Below are 25,748 nucleotides of genomic sequence, written 5' to 3'. Positions count from 1 at the left end.
CCTTTTTATTTGTTTGGTAAAATGGTTGATTGTTTTACCTTGAGAGTTTGTGAGGAGAATTCTACCTAAATCAACAACAACTAGCATTGGGTCCTCTGACTGGAAGTCATCTGGGAAAATCACCTGGGGTGCACAGATGTCCAACTTCATGGTCCAACGCTTACTGTTTTCCTACAAAGCAAACACAGCAGTGGTATTTAGAAACGATTCAACTACCAATTATTTCATGACACCATCCAGTGACTCTCTCTTACAATAAACTCTCCCACAAGTAGCTGATCGATGGTTTGTCGGATCTCTGCCTTGGTCTGCATCTTCAACTTGTTGTACTGCCTCCTGGCAGCCTCTGCCACTCTCAGCTCCAGCTCTGACTGATAGCCGAAACCTGGGTATCAAAGACATATGTTTAAAATACAATAATCTGCTGGTATTCAAAAGTATCAGAAGTAAATGAGAAATGATACTAGTACTATGTGGCTTCAAATAACTTCAGTGAGTAATGTTGTGAGTTGCATTTCTTTGAAGTGATGGTGAAAGAGTTTATGGACTTCTATAATCAGAGAGGAGACCGCACAAGTAAATGTATTTGTTAATAATGTTTGTTATTTGTTTTATCACATTTAGAGAGGCTTTGTTAGTTATTCTATTAAAGAAAGGTTTTACAGGTTTATCTGGGTCTGTGATATATTAAGCTTCAAGAAAAATGAGCAGAGGCACTAATTAACTCAGGAAAGGCCACGTATTGAAGGAGGGTTTAGACTGTTTAGACCATCATCTAATTAAGTTGATCATGACTGGACTGTCATTTTGTGGCTTGCTTCATCAGTTCTCTTTATCTGCATTGTTGCTCACTGATCCCTTATTTTTCTTAATTACTTAAATTTGTTTTTTTTACTTCTTTAAATCAGTTGTATAATTTGACTTTCAACAACAGCACTGACGCAGTTGGTAGACATGTACAACAAAGTAAACTTTACGTCTTAAATTTTTATTTATTTATTTTTTTTTAAATCAAGGAGTACATGTTTACAGGAAACAGTAAATGTTCCTGTTCGTAACTGAAATTTCTATAAAACTCTGTTGTCTGCCTACAATGAAATTGTAACAAATGTATGCACACCAAAAAAGGGCAGCAAGTTTCAGTACCTACCTGAGGTATGAACTCTGCCTTTGTAGAAGAACTCAGTCACTTTTTTGATTGCTTGTGGGTTGTAGATGATGTTCAGTGGACTAGTGTTCACTTCCAGTCTTCTCTCAAACTTACACCTCACAGGGTTACGCTCATAAATCATCTCAAACACTGGTGATGAAGAGCACTCTGCACTGCATCCTGACAACACAAACACAAAACAAACATGGTATCTGTTAAGAGACAAAGTGCAAGCTGGTGGGAGTACGGTGCGATGCCATTCACACTGCCGCCAAAATCTCATTATTCCCACATCCAGCAAGACTAGAGTCAAGAGGCTGGCATTGTCATTACACCACACAATATGAACATTTTGGATGGACTGAACACAATGATGATTAGGACTGCCGTCGATGATTTCAATCATCAGTCCCCAATTCAAATCAATGTCAGACAAATCATCAGCCTTTTCTTTGTCATTACACACAGAGCAACACAGGATAACATCATGGCTCGCTCTAAACTTTTACAAGCCAAAAAACAAAGACAACTTTATTTATACTCAATTATATAATGGCCCATATAAAACCAGATTAGTCCACTTCTGAACTGAAAGTATCACATGGTCACAAGCTGAGAGAAAGTGTTATTTAAAGTTGTGTGAATTGAGAAAGTATTAAATTAAAATTATTAAATCAAGTCTTTTCTCAAAGAGAAAACAAACACCTTACCAGAGGTACTGCTGGACTGGCCGGACGGCGGGTTAACAGCAACAACAACTTTGTCCTACGACAAGTGACAGATGTTAGAGACGTGAGAAGCACAATACAATACACAGTAGAAAATAATATAAATATCATGTACTTGAGGAGCAGAGATTATGAAGCCCCTGCCCACCTCTGTCCATCACTGCTCACCGTTTTGGGAGACACCAGGACAGGGAAGATGGTGCCCTGAGTAGTCAAGTCTCTCAGGAACAAACCGCCCAGCTTAACAGACAGCAGGGAGGACTCGGAGCGAGGGAGAGACTCCACACTCACCTTCACCCCTGTGGAAACGTGGAAACAGTGAATTAAAGCAAGGCAGCAGTGCTCATGTTCTATCGTAACAACTATGTCTGTTTATGGGACAAACAACTTGAACAACAGAGGAGAGTTGACAATGATATACGACTCTCTAGCCCTTCATTTGTTTTTCACCTGTAAACAAATCTCTTGGGCTGCAACCAGCAATTAGTTTCGTAATCAATTAATCTGTTGATTATCTTTACAGTTAATTGATTAACGTTCTAAATGGACAGTCAGAAAATAGAAAATAAATGTCCATCGATGTCTTGTTTTCTCCGGCCAACAGTTCATGTTGCACTGATTATCAAAACAGTCAGACGAAGATTGACAAGTATGACGCCACATATAGTAAGATGACGGCACCATTGCAAAGAACTCGACCCAAAACGAACCCTGAGACGTTTGTCCAAACGCTGCTTCTGTGTACCTGAGAATTCCAGCTGGATGACGCCGCTCTCGCGCAGCGCGTCCCCCCTCCTGTCCTGGTGGAAGAGCGTGACTCCGCCCTTCTCAAGTAAGAACTCCAGCCGGGCAAACAGGTGATCTCGCCGGGTGAACGTGTTCAGAGTGTGAGAGTCCTCCAACGGGTCGAACAAGTCCTCTGTCTCTGCTGGAGCAGCATTATATCATCAGGGTCTATAAGATTTCACTTCAACCAACATTACAGACGATACAAAACACAAAAATCTAACTTATTAAACAGGAGTCTGGACTTATTCCACCAGTTTCAAGAATAATCTAATGTAACCAATCTTCTGGCACCAGACAGGAGTGAGTCTCTCACCTAGAATATCCCAGGAGGACGGACTTGGCAGGAGCTCTTCAGGCCTGTCTGGGTCCTGGGAATCTCCATACCAGCCTCCCCAGCCCGGGAACCAAGACTGCAGGTACTGGATCATCCCCGAGCTCCCGCTCTTGGGGATGGATGTCGGGGGTGAACAGGGCTGGGGGTCGCTGCTGGGCTCTCGCACATTCTGCAAGAGGAGACGGAGGCAGAACACACGCTGAAACTCTAACAAAGACACACTTAGTCGATCGATGAAAGTTTGATGGCGCGAGTGTGAGAAGTCATCTTAAAGTGTAGTTAACAGGAGTTGAACCTGAGGCAGAAGAGCATTTCTCCTCCCACAAAGACCACTGATGTGTTGGACTTCTCATTTTATGCACCAGTGTGAATCATCTAAGCTTACCTCTGCGATCTCTTCCTGCTTTCGAAACCAGTCGTGGACGATTTCTTGGAGACTCTGCAGCTCCTCTAACGTCTGCTCCTCTTCCACTCGCTCCAGCTCAGTCTAGGTGACAAAGACAAACACAAGCATCGTTTCAGTGATTTCACAGCATGTGAAAGAGCTGAAGAACGCATGTAGCTGGGTGCATATTCGTGTAGTTGTAATGCACTACAGACATTATGGAAACATGAGGGAATAAAGCCGGATAACGAGGTTAGTGTGGCGGCCTAGTACCTCTTCCTGAGGACTCAGTGGGACTCCTTTGAGCCTTCTGAAGTAGAGGCTGGTGTAGGTCTGGGCGTCTCGCGCCCGCTGCAGTGCAAAGGCTGCCCAGCTGCCTCGCCGCCGCAGCTCCCTGATTTCACTCAGGTTGGCCTGGATGGCAAACATCCACCACTGACGGCAGCTGCAGGGAAAATCACAGTTTCAGGCTCAGGGATTCAAAGGTTTATTACGCAAACAACGTGTGTGGTGAAATGACGTCGTGGCGTGCACGTGAGGCTAAAAGACTAGTGTGAAAAATAAGATTGTTGGATAATTCAGTTTTACTCTGTTTGAGAGTCAGAATCAGGTTTTTGTGTCCAAAGAAGTTTGCAAGTGTGAGAAAGTCGGCTGGCTATAACTATACACCTACTTCCCAGAAACGGGGACTTTGGGTCTCCACTGTCGGTGAAGCATCTCTCTCTCCCGGCGGTCCAGCTCTTTGAGGAACGCCATGATCTGCTGGTACTGGACCTAAGAGACAACACACACAGTCAGTCAGTGCTCGGCCCGCATGCTCCTGTCACTAAGCTAATCAGTTATCTGCCGGCTAAAACACAGGAATGTGAAATTAAAGCGTGCTGTAAAGAGCCGGAACTGTGTACAACCCCCGCACTAATGAAGAGACGCTGTTACGTTACTAGGTTAAATGGTTTAAAGTATTAAAATATAAAGTAAGCAAAGTTTAAATAGGTACATGTTTAGAGATGCAAAATCAAGAGTGAAAAGATCATTTGTCTTTTCTTTTGAGCTCTGAGGATTTCAGCGTGTCAGAGATATTACCGTCAGGTGTTCATACAGACCTGTGACAGGCGTAAGGACAGGGGCTCCAGCTGAACTTGGCCTTCAATCCGTGGGGTGTTTCGGGACCTCAGAGGCTCCTTGGAGGCGTTTCTTCTGAGCAACACGGAGGCGCACACTGGTTCAAAGATGTACTGATGCTCACGGCTCTGCATACACTGGGTCATCGCCTCCTGCACAGTTACAAAACCATCAGAAGACTCCTGTGGACCTTTACCTCTTCCACTGGACCGAGTCTGACCGGACGATGCATCTACATCTAGTCTGGTTTTGCATCATCACATTACATCATTCTTTCTAATTGGCAGGTTCCACAGGTCTCGCAGTGCAAGCAGCTTGTACTTTGTGCTTCATATCAGTAGGGTTAGGCATTCATTTAAAATGTACCTGAACTGACATCATGACTCTTTCACACTGCTTAAAGTCAGGAGGGTAAATTCATTTAATGAGTAAATATCCTGGCAGTACAACAACCAGTCACATCAACAAGTCACTGTCCTCAGCAGCAGGAGCGTCTGCATGCTGGTGTTTGCACGGCTCAGGATAAAAGTCTAAAGGAAAAGTGAAATGGGAAACTCCAGGGAGGCAGCCGGAGTCCCCAGTGTCTGACCTGGATCTGGTTTACGGGCAGCTTTCCCAGCATTTCACACTCTGTATCCCAGTAGACGCTGAAGTCTTCTATCTCCAGCTGCTTTTGTCGGAGGAGCTTCTGGACCTGCAAAGACAAAGAAAATCCCCGTTAGCCTCAACACCAAAGCCCCGTGGTAGTCCTGACTCCCCTGAGGCCGCCAATCACAACACAAAGATCTGATTATTACCACACACGGATCTCGTAAACACGAGACACTAACTATTACTCTGGTGAATGCAATGTCATGCTATATGAACTAATGCAGCACCTGTTCTCATGGATACCTCTGATCTTTAAACTCTCCTGATCCACTAAAAGCCCGAATGAAAAGGACCAAAGTGTGATTAGTTTAAAGTCGCTCTGAGTGAACACTTACCGACTCTTTGGAGGGGTTCTGAGCAGAAACGTTGTTGATGCAAACCCCAAAGGAAAAGGGTTTCTCCGGGTTGGAGAAGTCATCCTCAAATCTCAGATGCACATCTTGGATATTCAGCTGCACATAAACCAGAACATCAGAGTTCAGCCTGATGTCTCAGTTCTTCATCAGATCGTTTTGCTTAATAAATGACTTTGCTGAATATATATATATATATATATATATATATATACTGTTCATGATATAGTGTCAGCTCCAGCTTCTAATGTTGGATGTCTTACCTCGATGTTTTCCACAATCCTGGTGACCACGGAGGCCGTGGCAGAGTACCAGTAAGACTCTCCCCTCTGTTCACACTCGCTCTGCAGGAGCCAAACACAAACGATCATATATCCAGAAACACACACACACACACAGTCAACAACAACAAACAGCTCTAAAGACAAAGAGTGCGAGTTAGTGGAGGAGAATATAAGCAACAGACAGAAGTGTCTGTAGCTGCTGCCGTGCCCTGTGAGGCTGTAACGCTCATTAGAGAGCAGGACACTAAATGCAGCCCATCAGTGGGACTAACAGTCTGTAGTGCTGATCCACCTACTCTGAATCTGTCTTCGAGAGCCTTGAGGAGGCGTTTTTTGCGCTCTCTCTCCTCCTCTCGCTCCTTCTCTCCATCGTACTCCTGCAGCTGGGCGGGGCCGATGATGAGGTTGAGCTGGGACATGGAGATGACCCAGGGGTCGCTGTGAGGCCGGTAGAAAGGGATCTGGAGGGTAATCTTTCCAATGAAGCCTGGTGAAAGACAACACGACGATCACGCTGCAGTCAAACACTTTGTTTAGATATAATTCGGACTATGCTGAGAGCAGTTCGGCCATTTTGTTCAAACAAGATGCAAATCAGGTATTTCTGAGCCGAACGAGAGGCTCTTTGTAAAGCTCCCGCAGATGTGATGGATAAGCGTTGCGTTGACCAAACTGCTCGTTAAGTTACGGCCCTAGTGTTAAACCGTGACTCACTGCTAGTGCTTCAGTTCTCTGGTTGTGATTATGGGAAATGTAGGCATTGTTTTGGAGTTTGACACATACTAGGCACAAAAAAGGATGGACGATTGGACGATTCTTTTTCAATCTGCCTCTTGTAAGACTGCAAGTGCAACACGGAGTTCAACCTTTAACGTCCCGAGCCCGCTGTCTACATAAAGAACAACAGGAAAAAAGTTGTTTTTCACAATAATCAGGATAACAGAAATTTAGTGTGGTGGCATACCACCCCGTATACACGAGGGCGGGATTTCCACTGGCGATGGGGGGGCATGTCCTCCTCGCGTTTACAGTTTCATGTTGATTTTCATACTAAAATCCCTCTGAACAACTTACAGTACGGTCATAATATGGTAATGATTATTATTTCTTCACTTGGCCGTGTTGTTTATCCATTTGGGCTGGAACATGGTCATAAACTGTATCCTGGGATCCTCCGGCAATGTACAATTAGTGCAAATGAGGAAAAAGAAAATGCATCAGGTGATAATAGTTCTGACGTATTTGTTCTTCTAGCCGAAACCTAAACAATAACGCAGCTTTAAGGACAATTTCTAAAGAATATTCATGCATAAATAAGGCAAAGAGTGAAGTGAGTCCAAACGCAGATATGATCTCTTACATCTAGAGCCACAACGTATGGATCTCCAACAGTTACAGATCAGGGCTCCTGCTTTGTCTCTAGCACCGATGAAACTTTCCCTTCTGAAGCACTCTCAAACCTCCCTCGGACTCCTTTCACGTCAGCAGGAAAGCAGGCATGCACGAGGAATGCTGCTCCTCCGTCGCTACAGCAGAGCACCCGTCACCCGACGGGAGGGCCGGTCTGTACTGAAGGAGAGAACGCACTGACGCTGCTGCTGGTGGATTAAACTACATCAACACGTGCAAACAACACCAGCGGAGTCTGGAGGCTAATTAAAATAACCTCCATGTACCCGCCATATTGGCTGCTGATATCATGGCCCCCCTATTGCAGTTCGATGTCATGTTAGTTCACATTAGTAAAGTTTTAGTTCATCACTGAGATCCACCTGCTTCCAGAAAACCCCCCAAAGCACATGAACGTCAGCGCACAGCTCCTGCACAGTAATCTGAGGGAAATGACACGGGCCAATCAGAAAGGGTTAATGAGGCTCACATGCAGTACGTGTTGTGCGTGTGTCTCACCTGCTTTGACTTCAAACGGCAGGTCAAACTCTCGGAGGGCATCTTTCCTCAGAGGGAGGTTCTCCAGCTCCACTGCGCCTGAGCAACGACAGGAAACAGACAAACCCATGCAGAGTTCAACAGCAGCACAAACTACAGTCGAATCAGCAACAAGTTTCAGCACAAGCTGAACATTACGACCTTCCTGAAGGAGGATTTATTACAGAGCTGCTGCATCAGACTGACTTAGCTTTAGCTAGCTGACACAGAACTATGGCATGTGTCAGCTCTGAACTACTGTTAAACTGTCGAAGCTCAAAGAAAAGCAAAACAGACAGCTTCGTAGTGCGGCCGTAGTGAACGTGGCAGCCTTAAGTCTTTACATACAGAATTCAGCTTGAGTTAATGTGTCATTACCACCTCACAACAATAAAAGCAGAAATCAAGTTCATTTTGATGGATCACTTAACCAAAGTGTCAAGTCTATGCAAGCTGATACATACGGAGGAGGAGGGGGAGGAGGCGTTCGAACATCCAGCATGCTTTGTAAAAGAACCATTAAAAGTGAGCAGAAAAACAGACAGGTGTGTAATTACCTTTCAGAAGGGCGATGGACAGCTGATCTGTGTTCAGGTTGCTGACATATTTTCCCAGGTATGTGTTTAGCACCCAGGCAACAAGGCCCTCCAACATCCTGGTGGCTCAGGGATGAAGAGAGCTACTCCAGGTAAAAGCCCTCACAGGGGGGGGGGGGGTCAGTGTCTAATAAACACAGGACACTCATTTTACTCATCTGTTGACACAGAGGGGTTTCATACTGGCAGTAAACTTTAGGCAAATACATTCTGCTCTCCTGTTTAGGAGTCTGCCGAAGTCCATTCTAAAATCTAGCATTTTAAAATAATACTTTGTTCATAGACACAAGTACGTACCTGCTTCAGTACGACTTTAAAGGCGATAAAGAATAGCTAGTCTGTAGATAAATTCGGCATACAAGAAATAAAGCAACTGCCTAATGAAACCTCCAGTCTGCCCTCCTCCAGTAACAGAGCAGTCAGCAGAGGCTTATCCGAGGCTGCCTTCACTTATCCGACGTTGGCACAGTGACAGTAACTTTAAGGGACTCCTCTAAAGTTAGCTGTTAGCAGTGTAATACACCAGCAGAGCTACGGACTCACCGCCGAAGACGACCGCTGTAGCTCCTCATGGACTTATCGACCCAGCCCTGCGGAGTCCCTGTCGCTGCCAGCGGCTGGTCATGGCTGTCAAAACAAACTAAGGACACACTGCGGGACAGTTAGCGTCACATTAACTGCACACCGTGGACTGCCAGGCCGTGCGTCGACATTAGCTAAACTAGGACAAAGTGAAAACGAAAGTTGTGCACCATCAGCAGGCAGCACGACACTCCGCGGGGCTGTGGTGACGGACAGGGCAAGGTTGTGATCCAACTTAGCTAGCCCCTGAGCTAGCACTAGCATGCGAAGGTTGAGTCCTCACAGCCAAAAACAACCAGCTGGCGATAGATCAGACTCACGGGGGACAGTAGCCGCGCTGGCTTTCATAGAAAACACAGTCTCCGCTCCCACAATAAAGAGCTCAATGTTGTTTTTCAACACTTCAGGCTTGTGTGTCGCTGCATCGTAAATAAACACACTTCCTACTGGCGTTGAACTTCCAACACACACTTCCGGTCACGTGACGAAAACAAACCATTCCTCTCGTGTTGCGTTCACACAAACCGGGACAAACCGGGACGAACCGGGACAAACGGACACTTTTACTTTGAACTGCGAATTTAAATGCTCTGTTGTTAGCTTTTACCACCTAAAAGCTGCACTGGTGCAGAGAACTGTGCCGGCTGAAAACACTGTAATGTAATGTGTTACTGATATTTACAAAACCAGGGTTGCGTCGTATTTTGCTGCGCTTTGTCACTCAGCCGACGGATCAAACAAGCATGTTTTTCTAGCTGATAGCAGTGAGCGCATCTCCCTGATGCAGTTAAGCTGCTGCGAACAGTACTTTCAACTGAGTTATCATCTGAGTGATCCGACTCTTGTGCGCGGCCGGGCACGGGACAAAACGCAGAGACCGCAAACACAACACGAGCACTTCCGGCAGGTGGAAGTGCGAGTGTCCGTTTCCTCCGCAGAGGGGCGCTGTTGCACTGAGATGACACCTGAGATGTAAAAATATCTCCCAAAATGCTGGACTGGTGACCCCAAGGACACAAAGCTGCTTAATTACATTCAGTAAAAAGCAAAGCAAACACTTAAAGGGTCAGTTCACCCAAATTACAGAGAGATCTGCAGTGGAGGTGAATATTAATGTGACCCAATAACAAGGTGCAGCTGTGTAAAATAACAACATGGGTGAGAAGTGGCTCAGAAACGTTTCTCAGCTGTGTGGCTTCAATAAGAGGAGCGCCGTCTAAAATAAGGAATATCTGTTTGGTATTTCCAGTGTTTGCTGAGCAGAAATATTCATTACCCCCAAAATGGCTTAAAGACCACTGGTGGGGTGTCCCGGGGGCCAAGTGGTTAAGATGCATACCGTGTAAGGGCACCATCGCTGGCGTGATTCCAGACAGAGACTGTCTCTCCTCCATCACTAACAATGTGCAGTGGATCCAGTGCGATGGTTAAAATGATGACGGGCCATTCGGCTTGTCGTGCACGAACAAGTTAAGGAAGAGTTCCTGCCCGAAGCAGAAGAAATGAACATGAAGTGCTTTGTTTGATGTTGAGTGAAGCGGACTCAGAGGACGGGCGGTGAGGTGGCTGCAGCTGCAGTTCCCGACCCGACAGAGGACACGGTGAACGTCCGAGGGGCTGGGTTTTGTCTCCAGCTCCACAGGTTCTGATGTCTCACCTGGCCTAATAATATCTCAGAGCTGCTGTAAAAACTGAATAGTTAAAAATAAAACTCTCAGTCTGATTCACGAAACATTCACAGACCTCTGATTTATTCTGACCCCGGTGCAAATCTTTGTGAACCAGGTTGTTCTGGATGCACATTTCAGGCGGCGGTAGAGGTGAGGGGCGGGTCTCGAAGAACACGTGCTCAGTGTTGTCCAGCTTTAGATGGCGCCTCGACATCCACTCGGTGCTGCTGCCTCCGCCTGAGTGTCCGATGGGGAAGAGAGGATAGTTTGGTTTCATCATGGCAGTGGTAGGAGAAACGCTTTGAGTGTGTGAAAGCATCGTGTCTATATCTTTTGTCTACGTTGCGATCGGCGCAACAAAAGACAAAAGGACTGCCAGCGTGAAAACGCACGCACTCATGCTAGCAGCTCTGCGCGGCTATGAGCTGAATGCTAACGTCAGCATGCTAACATGCTCACAATGACGATGTTGACATGGTAATGTTTAGCAGGTGGCCTATAATGTTTACCAAGTTTGCTAGTTTTGGGTGTTAGCATGCTAACATTAGCGTGCTAACACAGAGTGCAGCCGAGGCTGATGGGAACGTCATCAAACCTAAGCGTTGGACACGTTAACATGTCGGCCTGATGGTGGCGCTAGAGAGAAGGTCATTGGATCAGGTTACATCGTCAGGGGGCCGCGAAAATTTAGTGCAAATCCCTAAACGAGATGTTTTACTGGCTGAGTGAACACTTTGACCTGCTGGTGGCGCTAGAGGAAACGTCAGATACACAATGCAACGTTTTCTACTACGCTAAAATTAAAAAAGAAAACAAATAAAAAACACTTGATAAAACCGTTGTCGTTTGTGAAGTTTAAGGCACTTTTCACACTGCGTTCAGGACGCATCTACACGCTGCGAACAGTAATTGTTGATCGCAGCTGCAGCGTTTCTCAGGCGAATCTCCACAGACTCTAGAAAACGATGCATCGCTGCCGCTGGTTCGGATGAAACCGTGATTTCAAAGCTGCATGTATGATTACTGGCCTGGCTTCCTCTCTGCCGCTGATCAGCGCTGCTAAGTGCAGTGAGAACACTAATCCATCCAGACCTCAGTGTCATCTGTCCGATCAGCTGGGAGGGACAGGATACCCCCTCCCCCACCACCACCATTAATCTTACATGTTAGCCAGGGCCCTCTTATAAAATGTATTACTTTTAATATTTATTCATACACATGAATTTGAACCCCAAGAATACCGCAGCCTCTGGATTCGTGCTTGTTCGTTTAAAGTGATCCCTCCTTTAAACATTCACTCTTCCTGTTTCTGTTTCTGCTGTTTAGTATCTAACCTTGGCCTTTGCCACTGCATGTTGCAAACACAGAGCATCACAACAACATGAGCGTCACACTCCAGCCCCCCACCCCCATCAGTCCTGGCAGATGTAAATCCTTCACTACACTACTGCTGACACTATTAAACCCCCGAGCCCATTGGCTGGCTCTTATGTCATAATCCAGGGCAGGCCCACAGCGAAAGGGGGGCCATCTGTTCCACCTCACAGATCCACTATCAGACATCTACCTCTGGATGAGCCATCACATCGCAGCATGCCGCCCCCGCACACCCACCAACACCCGAACGGACTCACTTTCAGTCTAATCACACACACTCAGGAGGAAACCGCCGCACAGCGACACATGCAGGGAAACCCGGCAGAGCTCAGTGAGTCCAGCGTTACGGCGTTCATTTATAGTTGCTACATTTCAAGTTACGTTGAGCTCAGAAAGCTTTTTTAATGTCACAGCAGCAGCACGTGGACGAACCCCCCGAACCAACACAAGTCCTGCCACAACAGTAAAACATTTGCCCCGTTAAGCTCGTGCGAGAGCAGCACGTCCTCGCACCTACGCGACAGAAGAGGTCGTTTGTCAGTGACTCCCCAAAACGACATATATGACCTTTCGTCGTCATGGTAACAACAGTGTGAAACGGTTGCAGTTTGGTTAGGTTTAGGAAAAGGTTTATACCTTATGTAGCCGTGTTTCACACGGGACACGAACAGCTGTCTCCTGCGTGAAAGTCCTGTGTTTGACCCCAGGCCTCCACCCAGGCCTCCACCCAGGCCTCCACCCAGGCCTCCACCCAGGCCTCCACCCAGGCCTCCACCCAGGCCTCCACCCAGGCCTCCACCCGTGACTGTAGCTCTTTATACTACCTCGCCACACTTCCTCCTTTGTTCCCGTCATAATTACTGCGGCCACCAGAGGTCGCCGCCTAACAAAAACCGTTAGCACGGTAATGAGCCGCCTGCGCAGACGAGCTCCGGCCGTGGAGAGAGGCGGTGTTCACTAAGAACAAATGCTTGACTTCCTATAACATTATGTGATTTATCGTGCACACGAGTAAGTCTGGATGGAAGGCTGGTACCCAATGGATGTGGTTCATCATCTGGCATCATGAATATCACAGTGATAGAAATCCTGACATTAGTTATCTTGATAAAGAGCTTATCATCTGGCCGATAATGTGATTTCTTTAAAGCTAGCTGCGTTTAGGGACGGAAACGTCAGTCAGTCCACCACTTTGGTCCAGACTGAGATATTATGGTGACAGTGATGAAGCACCCCTCTTTAAGCTAAGAGGAGAATGACTAAGCCCTCTCCCTTTTCTGAAAAACTACTATTCTAACCCTGGCATCTGGTAGAAACCTCGATCCCACTGGACTACACCACCGGCCCTTGATCTGGTCACATGTCACACCCAGCAGGCTGAAGCCCAGAGACTGTCTGACAGGCAGGTTCTTCAGGACACGTGCAGGTTGGTTCACCACCTGTAGCGGGGACCGTCAGGGCCTGGGGCTGCAGGGACCGCAGCCCACACAAACAAGAGGAGGTCAGTAGGTCACGCTTCCTGCTGCTGGCTTCAGACTGATGCTATCTGTGAACAGTGAAGCTGGAAGACACCACAGTGTCCGCACTGTAAGTATTAAGAACCATGTCATATTTTTTTTATCAGAGCGACCATCCTGAGAACAGCCCTGTCCTGGATTCTTTCATGGTCCAGCATGTGGGGTCCCACAGCCACCAAGACTGCTATGTGACAATCCGGTTCACATGGGATCCAATGACATTACGTTTCAACCTCGAACTGCATTTTAGCTCTGCTGCTGCCTCCAAAAGGTCTCACGTCTCATGTTTAGATTTCTTTACACTGGCTTCCCATCACATTCAGAATCCGGTTCAAGATTCTTGTGATCAGGTTTAGAGCCTTGCGTGGTCAGGACCCTGAGCTCCTCTGATCAGGGTGTGTTGGGCGTTCCTCGCTCCAGGCTCAAGACTAAAGGACAAACGGAGACGTTGGACCTCACCTTTAAAAAGCAGCTCTTTGTTCAGACTTGCTTTTGTTTCGTTTTAGTTCGTAGTTCATCTTTATTCTTCTTATTCCGATGTCTGCATTCACGTCTGTTACTCTCTTTCATTGTGAAGCACTTTGTGACGTCTGCTCCTGAAAGGTGCTTTATAAATACACTTGCTTTTTATGTTTCGCTGGTGATTCTCATCTTATCGTGACAGGAGTTTATTGCATTCGTCTGCAGACAGTGACAATATCGACTGGCTCTCCAACAGTTCAACTAAAGCAGCTCTGCTCTGAATCTCTCTCTCTATATATGTATATATATATATATGTATGTATGTATATGTATGTATATGCAGTAACACAGCATCATTGCTTGTGACATAAATGCTTATAAGTAGACTGCTGGTTTCTGCGAGCCGTCCCCGGAGCTGTTAGCGTGGCTGGGGAGACAGGGCGACAGCTGAACAGTGACTCAGCATCCGACCTGCAGAAGGTGCCTGAGTCCAAAGTCACGGCTCACTGTGTCATGCGCTACATTTACCATTTCACCACAGCAGTGCGTAAATGTATCGACTGCATGGCCTTTAAATGAAAAAAGTACGTGTGTCTGCGTCTGAAATCACTCCCTCGGTCACTCTTTCACTCCGCCTTGGTACCTGTAACCATGGTGACAATAAGAACGAATGGGATGGAGGGGAAAATCCTCATTTCCTGGAAACGTTCTCATCATCGCCTCCTTCCAGCTGGGCACTAAGGATGAAGAGTGAGGATACAAATGCTTCGCCCCCCCCCCTCCGCTCACACTGCTGTCCTGTGCTGTCCTGTGCTGTCCTGTGCTGGGCGCCTCAGTCTGACATGGCGCTTTGTCTGTGCGCTGTTTCCAGAGGCTGCAGTTTCACTCGGCAGCACACGTGGCTCTGCTGTCCGGCCTCAGACATCAGCACGCTCACTTAGAGCACATCTGGAACGAAGCCTCTCCCTAAACGGTACATGTGCACAGATTCTTTGATGTGATTACAGATCCTCTTTCTTCAGAGGATTAACACTGTATATGTTTTATAATAAGTCCAGCAGCAGTCCAGAGGGCATAACGTCCCTCCTGTGTGCCGGTAGACCTTTACTGTAAACCATCTGCAGGCAGTTTCATTAACAGCCAATGAATGAGCGAATGAATTAGTGAACGAGAACAGTATTTGTGTTTTACGAAAGCAGCAGAGCGATAGGTCATAACTGTGTTGTTGCACATGAACAGTGCTGTGCGATACATCATACAGCTCGTCTTTTTCTTGAAGGAATAGTTCCACATTATGGGAAACACATATATTATCTTTCTCTCTGAGAGTGAGGATCTCATCTCATGTCTGTGTGTCCAATACGGAGCCGGAGTCGGGACGTGGTTAGCCTAGCTTAGCATAAAGACTGGAAGCAGGCGGAAACAGCTAGCCTGGCTCTGTCCGAAGCTCAAATTCGCTGATTAACATGTTGTATCTGGTTTGTTTTGAGGGAGAATTACATGCTGGAACTATTTCTTGATGCCAGAACAGCATATTCATGTGCAGCGTCTCGGCTGTGGCAGGGATCAGTGATGGGTCACTGGTCGCTGGACGCAGACGGCCCTGCTTTGAGTAAAAATTCATATTCATATGGGCGCAGAGTCTTGAAATTACACCAAGAGCTCCAGATCTGGCAAAGCGTTTGAATGTAGTTGCACAGTTAGCATCATTAATAGGATATTATCATATTGGCCCCTCATGGTTGACATGTCTCAGCACCTCGTACCTAAATAACAAATAATAATAAAAGAGACATCACCCAGTTAAGAACTATCACTCAGAGTGAAAAACACTGAGAGGGCCTTGGAGAGCGCCATGTTGTTGTCTTTCCAGGTTCAGAACTGAACTGGGAATTTGCAGGATTTATATGTTATGAAACGGCAAAAATAATTCTATTGCTGTAATCCAAATATCACCACGATGAATGAAAGGCGAATGCATGCCCCAAAGTTAAAATGAGTCTAAAAAATGTGCACTTTACACGCCACGGTACTAAAGTGTTTACCAGAAGGACCGTGAAGATCTTGATCCGTGATTGGTGGAGCCCGCAGGAAACTGGAGCACACATCTGTTTTCTTCAATTGTTTCTTCAGTTGTTGCTTCCTGTTGCAGTAGTTCTTTCATTTAGTTTCATCGCAGTGGGCGACTCCGGTAAACACAAACATTACCTTCAGAAATGCTCGCAGGTTTTGAAATGACTGGTGAGTGCGTTAGATTAGTTTTGTCACTGGGCTGTTGTCGTCTGTGTGCTAATTTTACTCAGCAACAAAACGATCATTATTATTGCATTATTTACACAATTATTTCCCTTATTTCTGAACGAAAGGGTTAAATGTTTCTTTAGACAACATCACAGAGGAATTCCACACTGAAATGGACTTTACGTGTTGATTTTCTTTACGTTTGTACAGATTTGAAGCTGAAGCCGACAGACTGTGGTGATGATGTAATGTAGAGACAAATCTCAGAGCTGCGAGAGATGAAACGATGCTGGGACTCGATGTTTGTCTCTCCAGGAATCAGTGTCACAAGAATTAATGAAAATATGTCCAATACTAACAATATTTAATCTAAAAATGCTTTCACCAATCACTGGATGAGTTATCAAGACGCAATATTGCAATTCAGAATTATTCATGGCCTTCAGGCTAATAGCACATGGCCTGATTAAATGGTTGTTGAAGCTTCATTCACAGCAAGACGTTGGTTTTCATCCACCTACGATGTGACGGTGCTCAGTTTGATGTGAATATAACATTAGTAGTCGGCGAAAATTCTACCGTGCATACCAACCACGTCCATAAAGTAAGTTGTATATATGACATAATATATATTATCAGTCACAGTAGGGTTCAGTCCTCATGCCGGGGGGGTCTGAGGTCATTTACATTCAGCCTTCACCTCTGTTTAAGTAATTAATGTTGTGTCATTATTACTGTATGCTGTTTGTACTGATGATCCCGAGTCAGTAAAAATCCTAAATCTAAATGAAAATAAAACGAAAGCCTCTGCGCGGAAAGATGCAGCTGAAGGTCAGCGAGGGAATCTGCTGGTGCATTAGTTTTGTCAGAGAACAACAGAGGACCACGGCCTCAGAGTTTTACTCACAGATGCTTTTATCAGACAGACAAAGTGAACTTTTCAAAGCAAAATATCTTTATTACTTCTTTTCTGTTCCTCTGTCGCCCACACTCACTGAAACGTCCCGACGATCCTGGTTCATCCTCGGGAATCACAACACGTGAAGCCCTTCAAACTGGAGATTACAAATCCAGGTGGCCCCCAAGTAACGGCGCTCTCAGCCTCGCAGTGTGTCTGACAGAGGCTCTACCATCCACGACCCCCAGTACACACCAGTGCTGACGCTTACAGCGTCCCACTGCTTTCAGTCATTTTGAAGAGGTTCACGTCCTCATATCCTTCGAGAGGGGAGATAATGTGAGCAGGCAGTGAGGAAGCCTGGCGTGCAGACGAGACAACGGACGAAGCAGCAGTGGATTAACAGCCACAGTTTGTCAACACGTGTTCATGTTCGGAGGGGAAATGTGGACGACTGATGAGACACAGACAATTCAGAGAGCGACTGTCGGATGTTCCGTGTCATCAGATGGAAACAACAGGTTTCATGAAGACAACATACAAAATAATGACATGCGTGGAGATATAACACTGTGTAGGGTGTGATGCTTGCTGCCACCATACAAATAAACACAGACGTGGTGTCTTTGTTATGTCTTTGTTATGTCACCCACAACTTTTTGACGAGACCCTCAAGCCTTTGTTTCTGCATAGCGGAGCACTTGTATCAAATCTCTATCAAGAAACGCATTAGACGAAACGGCGTGGCTGTTGAGACCAGGGCCAATGTTGGAAACTCTGAGGTCAAAGCTGTCTTTCTGAAGTCAACTACTGCTTATAAACTCAACACAACTAAGAAACTCGTCTCTATAATTAGTTCCAGTAGTTCTGTCCATTAAAACTTCCTGGGACATTATCAGGAAATTATTAACATGTACATACTGACTTTTATTAAAAGACTAATTTCAGTTCTGGAGGAGATTTGTTGAAGCCAACATACAGATGACTGTTAGTCATGTTAAGGCACTTGTGGCTTCAGCTTTTGGCCGTGGTGGAGGCTGCTTTGCTCCAGCCAGTGTACGTATGTTAGGCCATCTCTATGTGGATCTGTGAGCCAGACCTGATCACCCCACATCACTAACGCTCTGGTGTCTGAATGGGAGCAAACCCCTGCAGCCAGCTTCCAAAATAATAACCTCATTTGTCAGATAAAGTATCATAATTTAGAAATGTGTCCGTGTACCCTCAGGCTACCAGAAAGCCTTCAGAAAACCCAATGAGAGGGGGCATGAACTGCTGCTTTTAGGCCAAGGAGGTCAGATGGGCATGTAGATAGAAGCTAGACAGCCAAGTACTTCCTGACCGTGAGCTCTGGACCCAACTTGAGCTCTGGCAGTTGAAACTTTATTTGGGCTCTATCAAGATTAGTGCCAACGCAGCCACTGGAATCTCTGCCTGTCCGGAAGTCTTTGTGAATAATAAGACAGTAAATGTTAATAAAACTAATGCATGAGTTTCTGTTGCTTGTTAAAACTACAGTATGTAAAGTGGACAGACGTTGGACACTCATACTGTATAACGTACAGTTGCCTTCTGCGGGCTTGACTTTAATGCAAACCGGTGCATGAAGGCTCTGTGGGTAAGGCTCTGTGAGGAGGGAAAGTCCAAATTCTCTGCTACCGTTAGCTGCAGTGGAAAGATCACATCAGGCCTCTGGACTAATCGAAAGTCTGCAATAGCCGAAGGAATTGTTACATTTAGAAGCCAAATCCAAGAACATCTGCTACCACCTGTGAACCAGCACTGCGATGGACTCCGATAATGACTGCAGTTCGGTCTGCCGGTGTGCAAAGTTACCAGGTTCAGTTTTATATGTTGAGGTGCAAAATGAAGCATTTGTTGCATTACTGGAATAAAATACAATAAAAACATGTAGAATAAAAACTAAGTGTTAAATAATATGAATATTTCAGAAAGCTCATTTTCAAATCCTGACAACTGGTCTTTCAACAACCAAGATGCTGTTGAGCAAGGCACTTATCCCCCAGCTGTACCAGTGGACCCCCTCAGTAGAAAACCAGAGGACCCGACACAAACCAGGTCTTCGTAGTTCCCTGCTATCTGGGTAGCGTCTGACTTAAAACGTCAACCATTTTCTACAATTACTTTCCCAGCAAAGCTCAGCTGCGTCGGCTGCTTTGGACTGTGACTGGTGCAGCGGCGTGTTTTTTGTTAAATGGATGAGAATACATTTACCCAGTCCCCGTCTTAATGAGGAGAGCTGCAGATATTTTTCACTAACTAGTAATTGCTGAGAAATGCTACAGCTCTTCTGCACTGACCAGCGTCTCTACAGTCAGTACTGTACTGTCAGTAGTAGAAATTGCTACATTCAGTTAATGCAATACCTGCTCACAGTGATTCAAGCCTATCTGATGTTTCCCAAAACAGTCTGTGATTCTCAGTTCAGTGTGATCTTGGAGTTGACGTGTTCGGAGCTTTCTTGGTGTGGCTTTTCCACCGTCCCCACCACCGATCTCTCCTGGCTCTTTGGCGAGCCTTCTCTGGGATACCAACAGGACCTCTGGGCAAGAGTTTTGTATGAAACACTTGCGTTTTATTTAATCCATTTCGCCTTTGCCTTCTCCCATCAGTCGTTCCCTTCCTCCTCGTCTCCTTTGCTGCCTTTGCTGAGGCGCTGGAAGCAGTGGACTGTGGAGGCGAGGAAGAAGCTGGCCACGATGGCCGCCACCGAGACGGAGATGCCGGAGAAGATGACGATGAGGTAGTCGGTGAGGGTGAGGCTACCACGGCACTCCCGGAAACTGTCTTCAGAGAGTAAACTGAGGGGAACACGACGCCCATCCAGAGGCAGGGAGCACTCTATCCCCTCCATACCTGGGCAGAGAGAAAACAAGTGAACCAGCTGACACTGGACTTTCTCAAAGTCATGCCTTCATCAACAGCCTGCCTAGCTTGTAATTTGTAACATTTCATATTTTTACCCAACAGCTGTGAGCAGTGTTTAAAAAGCCTCACCAACCAAGTTAATCAATGATACGTACTATATGAGACATTTTGGGAAATATGCTTGTGTGCTTTCTTTCAGAGAGTGAGATGTTCTGATGGATATCGATCTTGTGTGTGTTCAGCACAGAGCTGGAGTCAGGATGTGGTTAGCCTAGCTTAGCATAAAGACTGGAAGCAGAGGGAAACAGCTAGCCTGGCTCTGTCCAAATTTCAAAAATACTCCTCCAAAGCTCTGATTAAAACACTGCGTGATGAATACGAGATGCAGATTTTCATGTGATGGTTTTTCTGTTTGTTGACTATCTGTGTGCTCAGTCTATAGTATAGACACTTTGATGTGACTTAATCAACTCTTACGTTTGATTTATGCTTCTGCTTCCTTTGGCAAATGAATTCAATTGTAGTTCAGCAATGATTTCACCCACTGATAGCACCATTAAATTCCCCAAAGTAATCATGCTTACGTTGTTTATTTCACTTTGTGATATGCGATGATTATGGGAATGTTTGCTGTGCCTCACTATTGACCCCCCAACCAAACCCCCCACCTTTCACCCTTTGTGCATTGTGTATGTGCCCTGCTGCCTTTAAGGTATCATTAAGTACAGTGCAGACAGCAAACTGCACGTATATGATATTGTATTGAAGAGGTCCAAATTACCGAACCAATCTGCAATCACAGTCCCAAAAGCATTTGACATGCAGAAAACCCGAGCCATAACTAAAGTCACTGCTGAGATCTGGTAACACACTGACATCGCTGTAACCCAAAGGCCAAAGCTACAAAAATAAAGCCGGCTGCTGGGCACCCATTCCCCCCAGAGCCAGATGCTTTTCTCAGGAGCTGGTGGAGACCAAACCAGAGCTACGAAGAGAGTGAATATTGGACTTACATTCATCAGGTGGACACAAACAAACGGCTAATGTTGCTTTGTGTCTGCTGGATGTTAACTGTTTGCTAACATGTTAGCAATATTAACTTTATAAGGTGATACAATATCAGTTTACAATTTGTTTCCACTGAACCCAAGTGGCCAAACAATCAATGAATGCAGGTTTAAGGACTCGTGTTATTTGATATTGTGCTTTAATGGTGCATATTAGTAAGCATAGAGCTCTCAGGGCCCCTGTGTGCTTTGCCCAGTTCCAGCCATGGTGATACCCCCGAAAGCAAAGTTACACTTTTTGTTTTTGCTTTAACCCCCTGACGCACCAATAGAAATCCAGCTTTACACGATATTTATGCTGCAGGCCAGAATGTGTCCACATACTAGGAACCACAGGAGATATTCTTCTTCTTCTTCTTATTATTATTATATAACTATTTTAACCCAAAGGCTAAACATCAAAAATAGTAATTAACTCTGCACCAAAACATTACATGTTTATTTTAGATGTGTATTCGTTACAGTTTCTGCAAGCCATGGTTAATGAACATTGTTTTACTAAACCAGGCAATACAAACAAATACACACAAAGTGTTTAGTGCAACACCCTGAAAACACTGTGTCACCGTGTGGAGGGCGGCGCTTCCATTTTCTCCTGATTCCTCTGTAGCACCGCTGTACCCACGAGTCACTACGCATCACCGTCAAGTGTGTGTGTGTGTGTTTATGCGTGTGCGTGCACATGTTTGTGTGTGTGCATGTATGTGTGTGTGAGTCACTGTAAGACCAGAAGGGGTTTTCCACATGAAAAGGGACTCAGTGACCTCATCGCTTGGTTATAGTCCAGTCACGTGGCGTTACAACAGGCAGCCAGACTCATGCTCACACACACATGCAGGAGGCAGACACACACACACACACACACACACACACACTGCACATAGACAGGGACACAAATAGGACATCATAAATGTGCAGACATTAGTACGTGAGCACAGCCACTGGAATATATTCATAATGATATGTGAACAAAGACATATGCAGGAACACACACAGGCACAAGAACACATGTATATCCATTCATATGGGCACCACGTGCACGTGGACAGAACGCACACAGACATACATGCACAAAAGTGTGCGTTCACAAACACACGCACAGGTGTACACATGCAGAAATACGTGTTTGATGGAATGTGCAAATGTACGTTTTCAGGTGCACACAAATTACACACGTGCATATTTTGCAGGATTACATGAACAAAGATATGTGTGCACATAGATATAAAATGACTGCAAGACAGCGTCCTCTGAAAGAGGCTCAGTGCGTGTGTGTGTGTGTGTGTGTGCGTGTGTGTGTGTGTGTGTGCGTGTGTGTGCTGTCGCTGTGAGGAAGGAGTCTAGACACGGGTAGCTGGTGTCAGTGTTGTGGCATCAGACGTGCTGAAGAAGGCCGGATGCTCGTTCACCTTCGACCCGGCCGATGCAAACAGCAGGGGATTGTGTTTACAGTCTGTAGGTTGCCTTGTGATTCTCTCACTCATCCTTGTTTAAAACTCAAGAACCAGGACGGCCCAGTTAGAAACCAACAGGGCGTCTCATTCCCACCGTCACCGCACTGAAGCGAGTCATTGCTATTTAAGTGGCCTAAAAGTCAAAAGTGGCCATGACGAGTTACTTTTGGGGGAGTCGGTGAACTTCCCTGTAAACTGACTGAGCTTTGACACCAAAATCAATCGTGACCTGCTAACACCTTCACTACGTTGATAACAGACAATGTTAAAAGGCTTTATTGTACTGTGTGTCAAAGTGTTAAGATAACGTATGTATATTTAAGTGTTTGCATGAATGTTACCAGTGGTTCAAAGTAACTAAGCATGTTTACTGAACTATTGTCCTTATGAACAGTTTTCAGGTACTTTACCTGTGTGTTTAAATATCATGCTACTTTATACTAGCATATAAAATATTTAAAAGTTCTTACCAAAAATGTCTCATCATGACAACTGAGAAAACTCCAACTGCTGATGAAGGCTGTGACATACAGTTGAAAGTTCCAATAAAAGCTAGTCGAAGTAATTTTATTGTTTTCCAGCTAGTTGCTTTATGTTTAAATACCGAACATATCCAAAATATCATGTCGTTGTGGCTGCGTGGTTTCTGCCACGTGGCCACGCACACGTACGTGACTGTTGGGAAAAACATCTACTGCACATCCGATAGAAGTCGCACCTCAGAGGTTAACTGTTAGGGTGTCGATGAGGCTTTGCAGAGGAGCACTAAATCTAGTTTAGTACAGTATGTGTCAGTATTTGGAGAGCTCCAGTGTGAGTAACTCACACGACTTGCAGAGACTTTGAGCAATATTAATTTAAAAAAAAGAAGGAATATTTCCACGAGAAGTCAGTGTTTACCTCAAATGACTTGTGATAATCTGGTATATTTGCTCATATATTCATTTAACTGGTAGACTGAGACTCATGTCTGCAACGTGGACCTTTTCATTTCTCAGTCCAGAGAAAATAAGAGCATTGGCTCTTTTTGTTGTCAGTGTTTTGTATTTTTGCCTTGACTAGGAAGAGTTGGACTTTTCAACATATTTCTGTGAAATGCAGGAAGTTTAATCCTGTGTTTATCTTGTAAGTTGAGTCTTTGTATGTCTGAGAAACACTACTAGTGAGGTAAATCTTGTTCACTCTGTAAACTGCACTGATGTCCTGCCCTGATACTGATGATACCAGAAAACGTCAACTGCAGCACCAGATAAACAAGATGTAACTGTCGTCTAATTCACTTCCATTTTGAGACCAACAAACAGTGCGACAGAGATAGTGTTTAGTGGACCTCCGAGTACAAAGATGGAGGCCTGCTCTCAGACTGTAACCAACAAGTTTTGTTTTTGTGTTGATGTGTTTTTCGTTGGATTTCCTTTGTTCGCACTGCAGCTGATGAATCAAATGTTAAGAGTAAATGTATCTCAGGGAATTGATTGAATTTTCTCTGCTCTGGCCTGGGACTGCAAAGACTGCAAGTCCGTACATTAAGCAGCTGATGTCTTACCCTTTGGGAGCTTGTGGCGGTTCTCTGTCAGCCATACAAATAGTTTGGCAAAGTGGCAGTTGCAGAGCCAGGGGTTGCCCTCCAGACGCAGCATCCGGAGGGAGGGCAGGGATTCCAGGACGCTGATGTCCAGCTCTGTGAGACCATTCCTCTCCAGCTCCAGCTCCCTCAAAGAAGTCAACCCCATGAAAGCGTCCCTGCCTACCATGTTTAGGTAGGGGTTGTTCCCCAGTCGCAGTTTGATCAGACTCCTGGACTCCCCAAATGTCCCGGACGGGATTTCCGTCAGGTTGTTGCTCCCCAGGTCCAAGAAGACTAATCTAGAAGAGGTGCTCAGGGTCCCTGGCTCCAGCTGGGAGAGGGAGTTATTCCTCAGGTCCAGGTAGACCAGATCGCTGTAGAGGACCAGGAAGTCGGAGGGGATCCAGGGAATCAAGTTGTTGGAGAGCAGGAGACGGCGAACGTCGAGAGGGATGGAGTCCGGGACTCTGGTTAGCCCTTGGCCGGTGCAGTCCACAGTGTGGTGGTCTGGACACAAACAGCTGGATGGACAGTTGTGGCCTCGCGTAAGCAAGGTGGAAGAGATCAAGGCAAGGAAAGGCTGCAGCCAGTTAATGCATGGTAACATTGTCGAGGGGGCGGCAGCATTAATCAGGACACAGGGGGGTGAGGAGGTCTCGGCAGGGGGTGAGAGGGGAGGTCAGGGAGACGGACGGATACACAGGTTAAGATCACAGGAGGGGTAGGGGAAGGAGAGGTCAGACGATGTAGGTTCAGCGTGGCGCTGGCATCCTTCCACGCTCTCTGCACTGCAAAACAAGGACAACCCAAAAAGCCATGGAGTAGCGAGGGAGCGTTGCATTCCAGGACATCATGTAACAAGCAGTCTGGACCGAACGGAAGCCCGCTGGCTTTGAGGGAAGAGCGGGGAGGAGCAAGAGAGAGAGCGTGCAACAGAGCGGGGAGGAGGGGAGGAGGGCAGGAGGGGGGCTGTGAAAGGGGAGAGGATTAACACAGAAGTAAATAGAGGCTAACGAACCAGAGGCGAGGGGGGCGAGGTTTGTGGTGGGGCAACGTGTGTGTGTGTGTGTGTGTGTAGACTAGCAGGGACAGCCCTCCACGCCTCATTAGTCAGCTACCGAGGTAAACCAACTGTTATCAGCCGGCTCAGTCGAGCAGAACCACAGCCAGCTGAAATCCTGTCTGTGTGGTTTGATGTGAGTGCTCCTTCTTCACACAGACAGAGCAGAAGTGAAGATGAGGATGCCAACACCATCTGTGACTCACATGTGACGCTGTGAAATACAGCCAACAGCAGCGTCCTACGTAGTCCGCCGTTTCCCCCCGTCCTCCCTGCCTCCTCCTTCAGTCCCCTTGTTCTTGGATGGGGATGGAAAAGAGGTAGTTTCGCAGCTTGTCTCCATGGCAACGGTTCCAAAACATTTACCAGGAGCAGGATGTGCAGACACAGCTCGGGAGTGTCACTGTGGAGGTGAAGCCGTCGCTCGGCTGATTCACACGTATCAGACACCAGGGGCTGATATAAACAGCCACGACATGAAACACTGCCCGTACGAAGCGTAGTGTTAAAAGGCCATTTTAGACGCTGTGGGTTTATTACAACGCTGTACGTATTAGAGCACCAACACTGGATTTTTGAGGCAGGTATCAATATCCATATTTGGGAATAAAAAAACTATCCGATAAGGATATATATCATCTGATGG

At 46.0% G+C, this 25,748-nt stretch overlaps 2 protein-coding genes across 9 annotated transcripts in view; both read right to left on the bottom strand.

Moving 5' to 3' along the window:
- Positions 1 to 9,381, bottom strand: part of vps13d (vacuolar protein sorting 13 homolog D) — a 52,035-nt gene extending 42,654 nt beyond the window's left edge. For 6 of the 8 annotated variants that reach the window (XM_044212781.1, XM_044212782.1, XM_044212787.1 and 3 more), the window contains exons 1-18: positions 8,862 to 9,381; positions 8,280 to 8,445; positions 7,705 to 7,782; positions 6,093 to 6,283; positions 5,776 to 5,856; positions 5,495 to 5,611; positions 5,098 to 5,202; positions 4,490 to 4,660; positions 4,060 to 4,160; positions 3,660 to 3,831; positions 3,387 to 3,488; positions 2,981 to 3,170; positions 2,624 to 2,806; positions 2,047 to 2,177; positions 1,861 to 1,915; positions 1,151 to 1,330; positions 255 to 385; positions 39 to 171 (exon numbers count right to left, since the gene is read on the bottom strand). In XM_044212781.1, coding sequence (XP_044068716.1) covers positions 39 to 171; positions 255 to 385; positions 1,151 to 1,330; positions 1,861 to 1,915; positions 2,047 to 2,177; positions 2,624 to 2,806; positions 2,981 to 3,170; positions 3,387 to 3,488; positions 3,660 to 3,831; positions 4,060 to 4,160; positions 4,490 to 4,660; positions 5,098 to 5,202; positions 5,495 to 5,611; positions 5,776 to 5,856; positions 6,093 to 6,283; positions 7,705 to 7,782; positions 8,280 to 8,376 — 2,218 coding nt within the window. In that variant the 5' untranslated portion in view covers positions 8,377 to 8,445; positions 8,862 to 9,381. The remainder of the gene's footprint in view (positions 1 to 38; positions 172 to 254; positions 386 to 1,150; positions 1,331 to 1,860; positions 1,916 to 2,046; positions 2,178 to 2,623; positions 2,807 to 2,980; positions 3,171 to 3,386; positions 3,489 to 3,659; positions 3,832 to 4,059; positions 4,161 to 4,489; positions 4,661 to 5,097; positions 5,203 to 5,494; positions 5,612 to 5,775; positions 5,857 to 6,092; positions 6,284 to 7,704; positions 7,783 to 8,279; positions 8,446 to 8,861) is intronic. The other 2 variants (XM_044212783.1, XM_044212789.1) reach the window with 1 other exon arrangement.
- Positions 9,382 to 18,892: 9,511 nt separating this feature from the next.
- On the bottom strand, positions 18,893 to 25,438 carry lrrc38a (leucine rich repeat containing 38a). Its single transcript, XM_044212780.1, has 2 exons — positions 24,022 to 25,438; positions 18,893 to 19,942 (listed from the first exon to the last, which is right to left on the bottom strand). Exons 1-2 carry the CDS (start codon positions 24,647 to 24,649, stop codon positions 19,695 to 19,697), a joined length of 876 nt encoding a protein of 291 aa, XP_044068715.1. The 5' UTR covers positions 24,650 to 25,438; the 3' UTR covers positions 18,893 to 19,694.
- Positions 25,439 to 25,748: the final 310 nt, after the last annotated feature.

This window comes from Siniperca chuatsi, linkage group LG10 (genome assembly GCF_020085105.1).
Source record: "Siniperca chuatsi isolate FFG_IHB_CAS linkage group LG10, ASM2008510v1, whole genome shotgun sequence".
Lineage (NCBI taxonomy): Eukaryota > Metazoa > Chordata > Actinopteri > Centrarchiformes > Sinipercidae > Siniperca > Siniperca chuatsi.
Note: the sequence above shows the minus strand (reverse complement) of the source record. Positions and strands in the feature narration are given on the sequence as shown.

Coding starts and splice junctions, on each gene's coding strand:
- lrrc38a (XM_044212780.1), bottom strand. CDS start 24,649: ATGTTACCATGCATTAACTGGCTGCAGCCTTTCCTTGCCTTGATCTCT. Junction 19,943..24,021: donor CCGCCACAAGCTCCCAAAGG/GTAAGACATCAG, acceptor CTCTCTGCCCAG/GTATGGAGGGGATAGAGTGC.